General features: G+C 31.3%; 1 protein-coding gene and 1 long non-coding RNA gene across 2 annotated transcripts; one reads left to right on the top strand and one right to left on the bottom strand.

Moving 5' to 3' along the window:
* Positions 1–7,731: 7,731 nt before the first annotated feature.
* LOC110011035 (uncharacterized) lies at positions 7,732–8,539 on the bottom strand. Its single transcript, XR_002286111.2, has 2 exons — positions 8,401–8,539; positions 7,732–8,193 (listed from the first exon to the last, which is right to left on the bottom strand). It is a non-coding gene; the product is annotated as an uncharacterized LOC110011035 (long non-coding RNA).
* Positions 8,228–9,722, top strand: ARR4 (response regulator 4). The gene is made up of 5 exons (XM_012236629.4): positions 8,228–8,646; positions 8,738–8,817; positions 8,908–8,985; positions 9,079–9,149; positions 9,247–9,722. The coding sequence occupies exons 1-5, from the start codon at positions 8,481–8,483 to the stop codon at positions 9,608–9,610; spliced, it is 759 nt and encodes a 252-aa protein (XP_012092019.1). The 5' UTR covers positions 8,228–8,480; the 3' UTR covers positions 9,611–9,722.
* The last annotated feature ends 2,368 nt before the right edge of the window (positions 9,723–12,090 follow it).

Genomic DNA, 12,090 nt, shown 5'->3' with positions numbered 1-12,090 from the left:
TTGCATTGAAAAAGAAGTCCAAAAGTGCATGAAAACACAAGTCGCGAGCGCGTACTTCAAAGTCGCGAGCGCGTAGAATGCAAAATGAGAGACAGTGAGTTATCGGGCACAAGTCGCGAGCGCGTACTTGAAAGTCGCTAGCACGAGAAGTGCCAAATGAGAGACAGTGAGTTCTCAGGCTAAATTCCCGAGCGCGCAATGAAGGTCGCGAGCGCTTACAGGCCAAGGGCCAAGTACGGCAGCGCGCACTTCACAGTCGCGAGCGCGAGATGTGCCAAATGAAAGTCAGAGAGTTTGCGAGCACAAGTCGCGAGCGCGCACTTGAAAGTCGCGAGCGCGAGATGTGCCAAATGAGAGTCAGAGAGTTTCAGGTGAAAGTCGCGAGCGCGTAGTTCAAATTCGCGAGCGCGAGAAGGTAACGCGAACTCGTCATGCAATTCGCGCGCGCGCTTTCAGCCTGCACTGTCTGTACTCTTTTGGTCATATCTCTCAATATACAACTCCAATTTGGATGATTCAAAAACCCATGTAAAGCTAACACATAGAGGAACAAATAACTCTTCTATGACACTTCCAAATTCCATCATTAAATGGGGTCAAAATCAAGATGAAGTTACTGGTGAAATTCCAGCAAGCCCTGTTTCAACATAAACTCAATATTCACTTCATTTATTCAATACCTCCCCTGTTTTCCCCTGTTTTCTCACCATTACCAGTCCTCCCACTCAACATAAAGCAATATGTCTCATTAGCAACACACCACACAATTCTCATGCAAAGAAAATGAAAAATAACAAGAGATATCAAACCTTTACTCCAAAAAGCTTGAGCTCCTCTTTAGCTTCTTTTCTCTACACTCTTAGAACTCCCTTCACCTATAAATAAGAATTCTTATGAATTCTAAAATAATAACACCAAATGTTTCAATTATGAACTTCAAGAAGGTTTACTTACTTGGATAGAAGAAAAATTGAAGTTAAGGCTTAACTACCATGAAAATTGAAAGGAAGGTGGAAGAGGAAAGGAAGAAAATGAAGCAGATGAAGATAAACATGAAAATGAGGAAAGTGAAATGGGTATGCACGGGTGGGCTATCAAAAATCAAAGGATTTTATGTAAAACTTCCTAAATGGTACCTCAATTGTAAACAGGCTACAACTTAATACCCAAGCTTGATCTTTTAATGCAAATCAATCCTCACCCATGTGCTTGATCTTTTTCTCTCACTCAAATAAGTCCACTTAAAATCCCATTCTACCCCAACCGGGTTTGGTTCAACTCGACTCAACTCAACTCAACTACTCAACTCTATGCTAAGACTCGACTCGGAGTAGGATGTCACATGGCAATTTTAATAATACAGGCTAGTTTATAGCTCACATATATACACATGATGTTTAGGTATTTGTTTGAATATATTATAATGTGCTTTTGCATATATTAAATGGATATTGAATAATCTCATAAATAAAAAGTGAAAAAAAAAAAGAGTAAAAGGTTGGATATTTTCATTAGGAGATCTAAATTTGATTTTTTTTTTTCTCATAATCTCACAAATAAAAATACTTTAACATTAAAGAGTCAAACCTGATTTCCTAATCTAAATCTTAACAGTGACACCACTTGAAAATATTAAATTTAAAAAAAAAAATAAAAGGGTATTGAAGATATCTATTGTCCCAAATGAAAGTAAATAAATGCATATATACAAAAATGCAATTGGATAGTAAGCGATTAAGCATGTTAATTAGTGAGCTTTAATTTAATTTTTTCGAGTGTTCATATGGATTTGAATAGCCCAGCTTTATGGAGCGCAGGATGACTGGACATGCAAAAGGAAGCAAGTTAACTTCCTCTAATCTCCAAGGACCATGCTTCCTGATTAGGTTTGATAAGATTTCCTAAATATATATATACATTAGAAAATTAGTGGATGTTGCTAAATGCTGGGGTTCCTATTATTTTTCTCCACCACTTACCACAAGTCAAACCTAACGTTTGGTTTAAGTAGATAGTTGAAATTGACAGATTAATATATAAGAGGGATCAATGACCTCACGATCATTAACATGATAATTAATTAATAAGTAAATTAGAAAGATATCATTTGTGTTATTCTTTTTGGTTGCATCATAATGACTACTTTGATTAATTTAGTGAATGTTAAATGCATAAATTTACTCATGCATTTTTCACAAATAATCTCTTTACATTTTAAATTTTGCGAAAAATCTATTTATCATGTTTTTGGAATTATATTTTTTCGTCATGTTGTACTCTTTTTTGCACTAATAACAACTAAAAATGACAATAATTTAAATTTTCTGACACCCATAAGTCCACGCGAGATTCAATATGTACCTATTCCGTCATCCGCCCCACATTGGATTAGGCAGATTACAGAGCATGCATGATGTGTTTTCTGGTTAAGTTTTATTAAAAAATAAAGAACAAATAGAAAATACAGGCTTAGTTTAAAAGGGAGTATATAAATTGAGCAGATCGAGTTTTATTTTTAAAATTTATATCCACATTATTTTTAAACATATCAAATTTTACTAACCCCATTCAAATTGGATTCAGTGGGTATCTAGTGGGACGACAAAATTATCGTCCTGCAACAATAATTTTTACATTTTTTTTATATATAAAATATATATTTAATGTGTGGTTAACACGTCCTGCAAGTTGAAGTACTTTTTTCTTTGACGGAAAAATATAATTGCATTAACCATTAGAATATAAATGAACATGCGTTCAAGGATGGTATCTCACACTCTAGAAACGCCTTCTATAGAAGAGGCCCTCGCAAGTGTATGAGCTACACCATTACCCCGAAGTCGAATCCATCTAACATGGATATTGGTTCTACGAGCTAATATCAATCGACAATCTCTAATAATACCATTAAAATCAGACAAGACATCGAAAAAAAAACTAATAGTATTACAAACTATAAATAGATACAATTTTATAATTTGAAGTATTCAATTAGTCTATTTAAAAGTTAAATGTATCATAAGTATTTTTATAAAGAGCAAAGGATAAATTATACGTTTGACCCATTTAGTAAATAGAAGCACACAAAGTGTTTGATTCCCCATCCATTAAACTATATATGATCTTAATGTTAATTAATACTATAAATTTCAAATCAAAGTGATCCATTAGCGGCACCTAATCTAGACTAATATTTGATATATTCTTGTAAATATTATTATAGCATATCCTCATAATATTAGTAGAGGGTGCTATGTTGACAGTATAATTAGTATTTGAAAAGATGAGTATTTGGTATCTCTTCTTTTCTTTTTCTTTTTCTTTTTTTTTTTTTTTTCTTGAGGGATTACCTGTTTGGTAAAGGGAGAAAGATCCGTAGCTCCTATGATGTTGCTAGTACAAGAAACAAGAAATACAAAAAGATGCCCAAAATCAAGACTCAATTTTGAAAAAGGAGATGCCAAATCTCTTAAAATAAAAGAAAAAGATTATTACATGGTCATTTCTTAATTTACTTTTCTCCCCCTTCTTTTTCTTTCTTAAAACCCTTTGAAAGTGCTCCCTTCTTGTAGGGAAAAATGTAAATTGACTATATTGTTTTATGTGTGAATATAAGACACATTTCACATGTCAAATGTCAACTTTTAAAAATTATTTTCTCACTGCGTGTATGTAGAAAATTCGTTTGAAAAATGTTCCCACCGTAACGTTGACAATATTTTGAAAAGATTAATTTTTATTTCAAATTTATGTAATACTCGAACTAATTTTATTAAATATGATGAGTTTGAGCTCAGTTTGATTCATTTACACTCCTTATTAAAATACACTTAAAATCATTGGATAATTTTTATAAGTATTGATGAAAAAATATTTAGAATAGTTTAATAGAATTGACAAGGCATTAAAAATTAAAATTATAAAACCACGAATCAACGTATTTTTTTTTAATCTTTAAAAGGTTGTTCATTTGTTCTTGAAAGATGAATTCAGTACGTATTAGTGTTTTTACCTTTTTGTACCCTACATTAGGGTAGATGGGTTCTCTTTGAACCTTAAAAATGCATGATCGGATCTGATCCATATAGTTAATTCAGTTGGTCGGCCATGACTTAAATAGAGAGAAGATCTTATCAACAACATCATTTATCAGATTGTTGAGAAAAATGTACAGCGATAGACCCCACAAATAATACTCAATGCTTCCTTTTGATAATCACGTAAAAGTAAAATTCGTGGGGACCTAATGCGCCAGTTACAGATTCTATTTGACTAAACCTAATTTTTTCTGCTTATTTTATTTCTATCTCTTTTGTGTTTCTGCCGTTGGATTTTTCTTTTCTACTTTGACGTACATCAAGCTTATAATTTTTCACTCTCAAACTTATATCTGTTGGTTTTATAATTTTTTTAATCAAATTTTGATATGTTTATGGACCTGCAAAGTACTCAATCCTTGCAGCATTTTAAAACACAATCTTAATCATTTATAATTCAATTAGTTTAATCCTAAATTTTTTAGAAATTTTGTTAAATTCATTTATAAATCTAAATTTTTCTGCTTATAATGAAAAAAAAAATTCAGATTCTACAAATTCAATTTATATGAGACTAATGGCAGAATCAGAAAAACTAATTAAAGGGGGCGAAAAAAAATTTTCAAAATTTAGAGAGAGTGATATCGAAAAAATCACTATTTTATAAATAAAAAGTAAAATTTTCTATATTTTATAAGGTAAATTTCAAAAAATAAAAAATAAAATTAGGGGGCGGCTGCCATGGCCAACCACTCCCTAGTTCCGCTATCATACGAGACAATATAATCAAATCAAATTATATTAAAATTGGTGGAACTTCTAAATAAATTCCAAAAAATAACCAACAAATATTTTTATAACATAAATATTCATTCTCTTAAGATTCTAAAATCATTATTTCAATAGTATTTTTAAAAATAAAAATAAATAAAATTTTAATTATAAATATTAAAAATTCATTTACAATAGAATTTATTTATACTAAACAACGGCATAATGTTGGTTCCTTTAGCCAATATTTTAATTTTGCCCGATGGATAAATGAAGTCAACGTGAGACATTTTAATTTTATTTTATAGTAGAAAAATGAAATATAACCTTTTAATTTAAAAAAGTTTATTATTTAGTGTTGATGTTGTCTTGGATAGTTTAAAGTTAAGATAACTATTCATATATTTTTAAATTTGTGCAATTAAAATAAGAATTAAGATAATAATCGTGCTAATATATTATTAATTATAGTCCTTAAAATCTAATGCATATCATCTAATCATAATTATTGGAAATATTTTAAATTTAATCTCACAATGATGAAGTTCTTCTCTTTTTTTTTTTTCTTGAAAAATCTAAAATTACTATTACGCTGAAAAAATACAAGTGGAAAATAAAATAAAATAAAAAAGAAGAGAAAAACTTATTGCGTATGAATCGGGTTAGACAGAGAAATAACTTGCATAGAATACATTGTCAAAAAAAAAACTTGCATAGAATAGAACAGGAGGATCTTAGATCGGATGAGGTCAGGTTAAGGACTAAAGGCTACCTGCTAGCAGCAAGGGTGGCCTTGGCCTTAATTAGAATATGATAGGGCACCACCATTATGACCCACAAAGCTAAAATAAGGGCTGGGGACAAATTTCTAATTTCTATTTGTACTTCGTACTCGATAAAAGTTTCTGTGTGGATACCCTTTTCTGTCCATTAATTTTAATTCTAACCATAATATAATTCAAAAAATATAACACAATTTTTACCCATTCGTGTAAATTGCATGTAAAATCCATAGGCTGCATTCAACATGTTGAGTGCATTTTAGACATTTTATGTGTTTTTTTTTTATTCATTAGAATATTCAACGATAAAAATAACACTATTAGCTACACAATACACGGATCTCCTCACATTATTGAAAACACTAACCAGATCATATGTGGTTGATTTGTTAAAATATTTTTAAACTTTTATTTTTTAGATTAAAACATAAAAGAATGATATTTCGTTTATTGTAATTTTTAGTCCTAGGCTAATCTTTTATTATTTTTATTGTTAAATTCATAACTACAATTAATTAAGACAGTCACGGTTCATTTGTTATTTTCTATTATCTTCATTTCTTAAATGGCGATATAATCTTCCTTGTCTTTTATTATCCAATGCGGATTAATTCCATTTTCAACACAATTAAAAAAATATATTTTTTCATGTGAATCAAAGAATCAAGATTTTTTCATAGAAAAAAAATTATAAATTAAAAGTGAGTTTTTTTTTTCACAAAATTTTCATTCTAACGTAAGATGAGGATTGAAACATTATTATAAAAACATCAATTTTAATCAGTGAAGCTTTCAAATAAAATAATTAATTTTATATAAATTTGATCTTTTTATTTATTCGAGAAGTAAGACCTCGCTTTCCATTAATTTACTGAGTAAAAAAATTTATTATCATGTATAACTTATGATGCTTCCTTTAGACTTTTAATTAATAAAAAAATAATTGATTTTATATATTATTTTAATTTTAATTTATTAAAAAAATATAATAGAAAAAAAATTAGTTGTTAATGGAATTTTAACTTTATATAATCAAAATAATTTAATTTGTCTAAATGAATAACAAAAAAGTAAAAAAAGCGCGAAAGTTCTACGAGGAAAATAATTTAAGAACACAAAAAAGTAAAAAAGCTGTGACATTTCCCTACGCGGAAACCAAAAGTCCCATGTGCATCCGATATTCGTCAAATCACAATCTTTAAGTCAGATCCGACGGCAAATGAGGTGACTGTGATAACAATTATAAGATAACTTGTGAGGTTAGTTTTGCGATTAATTAGCGGTACTAATCAAAAGTAGTTCGTTTATTACGCAATATAGAAAAGGATAGGAAGTGCGATAAAATAGCGAGAAGAGAAAATGAAAGGGAAATTGATCGGTAAGACAACACAAGAAGCCAGAGAATAGTGATCTCTCCAAGATTTGATGTGGAGTGGTCTGATTGTCTGAATATTTCGAAAACTAAGCTAAAAAGTCCAAGCATGGGAAAGGGTGTTTTGGTCCCACTAAAAGATTTCTTTAGGACTCCCAAATCTACTCATCCTTTTTTCTCTTGTTCTCTTTTCACTTCTTCCGATTCTTCCAATTTTCCACTCCATTTCCTTGAAATCGCATTTGTCAAATGTCCTTTATTTTTTTAATTTTTATTTAATTAAAAACAAGTTATATATGTTCATTAAAATATTACGAACAACTTCAAAAATTAAATATGATCTCCAATTCAAAAGATAAAAAAATAAATTCAAATGAATTAATCCTTAAAATTATCAAATCCTTTTATTGTATATATAGTCTTATGCTTAAAGCAACATTACAAAAGAGAGCACGTGAATATAAATATAAATAAAGTAAATTTTTTTTTCTTATTTGGAAGAGAATAAAGTGAAAATACATGAAGAATAATTTTTAGAATTGCAACATTAATCTTTCTTTTTTTTCAAATAATTAATCAATGGTGGATAGATAATTTCGTAATATATTCTCTTGGTTTTATCTTTAACTTCAGGAAATATAAATGGATAGGATTTCGCTATGATTTCCTTTTTATTTTCCATCCATTCAATATTTCTGTCTTCTTAAAAAAAAAAATAATTTGTTTCTTAACCTATATTATTTTCATCCAGCCCTGGGTTCATGTGGCATACAAGAACAGCAAGAGGTACAGCTGCCGTGTCTTTATTATACCAAACCAACTCTGCTCAACAACGCATCACTCGTTCACCCAAATTATAAAATTTTATAAACAGTTGAAATAGTCTAAGCAGTAATAAATCCACCGGCAAAAATTTTAAAAATAAAAAGAGGGCAAACCTTTCTCCGTCTTTTTGATGCCGTCGGTTGGGGTTCCGTGTCTGTCATTTCCCTATTCGGATTTGACGGCGCGGTCCTCCATTGACCTCCGGTCAACTGCCTCCCTCCTCTCCTCGATCCCGACCAATCACTCGCTCGCATCCCAAGACCTTTACCCATCAATATCTCGTCTTCCCGCGATATTTTGGCTTTTCTTTTCTTCATTATCGTCATCGCAATCGTAATCGTATGCCTTTCACTTTGATTTGGAGATCGCACCAAAGTGGATTTCAGAATCTCAGCGTTATTAAGGCCTTCAATTAATAACATTAAAAATAAAAATAAAATAAAGCAGATTTCAAGATTTCTTTGAGAGAGAAAGCAAAGATTTGATTTTGAGTGAGAGGGAGGGAGAGAGAGAGAGAGAGAGAGAGAGGAAACAACAAGGAGACACCAATGACACAGACAGATAGACATTTCATTTATATGTTTTTGCATTTCATCGTATAAAACCAAAATACCTCAATACCCAAACAGGCCTTGTTTTCAGCCTCTGCTTCAACCAAATTAAACCCAAACTGAACCTCCTCTGTGTTTCGCTATGGCTAGAAACGGCATCGTTTCTCGGCATTGGAGGTCGGATAAGCTCGACGCGTTCAATCTCTCACCTTCTTCCGATGATCAAGAAGTACATGTTTTAGCTGTCGATGATAGTCTCATTGATCGTAAAGTCATTGAACGTTTACTCAAAATTTCCAGCTGCAAAGGTCCGTCTCTTCGTTTCGGTTCTAGGAATTTCGGCTCTTCTGGTTTTTGGTGATGGAATTTTAACTAGAAATTTGCGGTTCTGTTTTGCAGTGACTGCAGTGGATAGTGGAAGAAGAGCTCTGCAATTTCTGGGATTAGATGAAGAGAAAACCTCCTCTGTTGGTCTCGATGTAAGCAAAATAAACTCAATTTTGACTTTTCAAAATTGGTTTCCTATTTAATTTGCTTCCTCTGATTTTCTTCGTTGATTACTATTTCAGAGCTTGAAGGTGGATCTGATTATAACAGACTACTGTATGCCTGGAATGACTGGTTACGAGTTGCTTAAGAAAATTAAGGTACCAAAACTCGTCCATCTTTCTCTGTTTTTGAACCTGTCTTGTTAGCAGAACCAAATTGTTGATGTTGCTTGATTAATGGTTGCTAAGCAGGAATCATCGACTTTCCGAGAAATACCAGTGGTAATCATGTCATCGGAAAACGTCATGACTCGAATTGACCGGTATTTAGTCAATGAACTCACTCTTCATCAAAATGAAATTCAAAGTAGCTGGAAACTGAAAATTGATTAGTTTGTTTATTTGAATTTTGGCCAATAGGTGTTTAGAGGAAGGAGCAGAGGACTTTATAGTGAAGCCGGTGAAATTATCAGACGTGAAAAGGCTAAGAGATTACATGACCGCAAGAGAGATCAGATTAAAAAACCAGCAAATCGCTGTAGTGAACAACAAAAGGAAGTTAAGAGAGAGCTTTGATCACTCCTCGTCGTCGCTGTCTATCTCACCGTCTCCATCTCCATCTCCGTCACCGTCTCCATCTCCGTCGCCATCGTCTCTATCGTCTCCATCATCTCCTTCGCCGTCGCCTTTACCACCGGTATTGTCATATTCGGCGCCGTGTTCTCCTACTTGTCTAGATTCTCCGACTAGACGAATGAAAATGAGCAGCAACTGTTCCGATTAGTACTTTACCGCCAAACCCAACTGTTTTTATTCCATCTTACAAATTTGTAAAACCTTTGAAATGTGGGCAATTCTCCGTTACTTTTAACGGTTTTTGTTGCGTTTTTCCCTTATCTTTCTTGGGCCGTTTTTTTCTAAATTTTGTTCATTAATATAAAAATATTATTATAATATGGTCAAATCAATTTTCTATTTACAGAAAAGAGTCTAACCAATTCAGAAATAAATCAAAAGAATTTTACCTAAATATTGTTTCAAATTTGAATAAATCTTAAAAAAAAAAGTCCTCATTTTTGGATTTTTGCTCAATTATTAATAACTTCAATGATATGATCAAAATGGGAAAGTGGCAGTGTGAAATGAGAAATTAGATGTGTTGTGTTGTGATATTGTGGGGGTTGGGTTTAGGGATATGTACTGATATTGTCTGGTAGAAGGAATATTTGGAATGGGATTTGTGTTTGTGAATGATTTGTTGGAAGTGTTCCCTAGGGGCAAAGGGCAATGTGGGGTATGTGGTGGAACTGCAGTGTGTGTCTAGTTGTCTGTCAAGAGACTTAGCCAATGCTGAGCTGTCGAGAGGACCAAGACCTCATAGCCTCATCTGGGCTTTTTACATAATCTAAGATCCTAGAAGGATCATTGGAGCCCCAAGTGAAAAAGAGACAATTACAAAGAGATTTCGTTGTGTGCAAGTCATTTTAACATTTTTAAAAATATTGAATTAAATCTAAATTTAAATTTAAATTGAAATGAAATTAAGCTCTATAAAATATTTATAGCGAGTTCGCCAAGTGGGCCAATCTCAAGAAACCATATTATTAATTGAGTTGGATTTAGTCTGAAGATCAACATCACTTGTATTTATTTCAATAATGCACTTACATATTTTTATTTATTGGATGAAGAATCCAATTTCATACTAAGAAAACTCCATAATATGCGCCATGTGACAATTGTGGATCACTTGCCAGCTTATAAAAGATTTAGTTAAGGATATAAATATTTATTTTATTATTTAGTATTAATGGAATTGAACTCTAACTATTCCCAAAAGTCAAGTCAATACAAAATAATACATATATATAAGTTATGCAAATTGAAAATTTAGATATATGCTTATTAAACAAATTTGTAAGCATAAAAATTGATTAACTACTATATAAAATAACATGATAGCCGAATACATAATTTAACCCCTAAGCTTTTCAAAAAATATTTTTTATGGCCAATTTGTATAATAATTTTACACTTTATATAGATTAAAAAGTAAACCAGCTCTAGTAAAAAAAAAAAAAAAAAAAAAAGTAAAATTCAAGTGACTATTAAGGTTAAAAAAAATAATTAGTACAATTTTATAAACAAAGGTATAGTCTTAATAACAAAAATTACAATTTACTGCAAATGCAAGATGCTTCGATATTCACATGATCGTTCAAATTGGTAGTGGGCTGGACCAAAAATGGCTTTGATTTTACTTTCTTTTATTGGAGGCCCATAATGGCTTCGTTTTTCAAATAATATGTATATCTGTTTTGTTGTACAGTAAGTTTTACAAGGGAGATTATCCAATTTTGTGTTGGTTCTGTCTGGAATGTCGTTTTGGTAACGAAAACTAGGTATAGCAAGAAAACCAAAATTTCCCTTGTTTGTTTGCTAGGTAGGAAAAGGTGGAGAAATTAACTGTATTCTTACAAAGATGGAATGGACATGCTTTTCATTGTCATAATACAGTTTATACTCTTCCACTCATTAATTCTTAACTAAGAAATATAAAAGTGACAAGAAACATAAAAAAGAACAAATTTCCATATGAAATCAAGTTGTTAAGGGCCCCAAATCACACGTAAAACAAAATAAAGGACCACTTCGTTGAATGTTACTGTTCACATATTTGTCGCTTAGAATTAAAAGTTTCATTTTCTCTCTCTTCTCTTGAAGATGCGCTGTGGTTCAGTTTTTCACGCAATCGGACCACTGCGGAATTTGTTGCTCACAGTTGTCTTAATTTTAGAAGTTGCCGTTCTATTCTCCACACTGTCATTCGAACTCAGATTTTCTATGTTTACCCATTATGTATTATTAACAGAAAACGAGGTTGATTAATTTACATTAACTTACCGTTCGAAAGGCTCATCATTTGTTAAAATTAAAACTAAAATTAAAATTAAAATAATCTATATTATAACCGCATGACATGGTCAGAATACAATTAAAAATTTTGTTCTTTATTTTTCCTTCAGCTAATTGCTGATTTAAGAGTTAAATATGTTAGGCTGCCCAAATATTGAAATGGTCAATCACCCAACAAATAAAAATTGCATTCCTAATTGGATACGCTGAGATTAATTTTAGTTATATTTGATATTTTTATTTTCAATTTACACGTGTTTTTATGTTAAAGACAAAGGATAACATTCAAGTAAAACTCTCTTAATATGGAGAACTCCACATTTTAAAATTCTTAATTTTACATATAAA

Source organism: Jatropha curcas, chromosome 5 (genome assembly GCF_041381405.1).
Source record: "Jatropha curcas cultivar XTBG-Jc1 chromosome 5, XTBG_Jcur_1.0, whole genome shotgun sequence".
Classification (NCBI taxonomy): Eukaryota; Viridiplantae; Streptophyta; class Magnoliopsida; order Malpighiales; family Euphorbiaceae; genus Jatropha; species Jatropha curcas.
The sequence above is the reverse complement of the archived record's forward strand: the minus strand, read 5'-3'. Positions and strand labels throughout refer to the sequence as shown.

What these genes read in the sequence shown, in the direction of transcription:
- ARR4 (XM_012236629.4), top strand. Translation starts at nt 8,481, where the DNA reads ATGGCTAGAAACGGCATCGTTTCTCGGCATTGGAGGTCGGATAAGCTC. An exon ending in CAAAATTTCCAGCTGCAAAG is followed by an intron (nt 8,647 to 8,737) that starts GTCCGTCTCTTC and finishes TCTGTTTTGCAG; the next exon opens with TGACTGCAGTGGATAGTGGA. An exon ending in CCTCCTCTGTTGGTCTCGAT is followed by an intron (nt 8,818 to 8,907) that starts GTAAGCAAAATA and finishes TTACTATTTCAG; the next exon opens with AGCTTGAAGGTGGATCTGAT.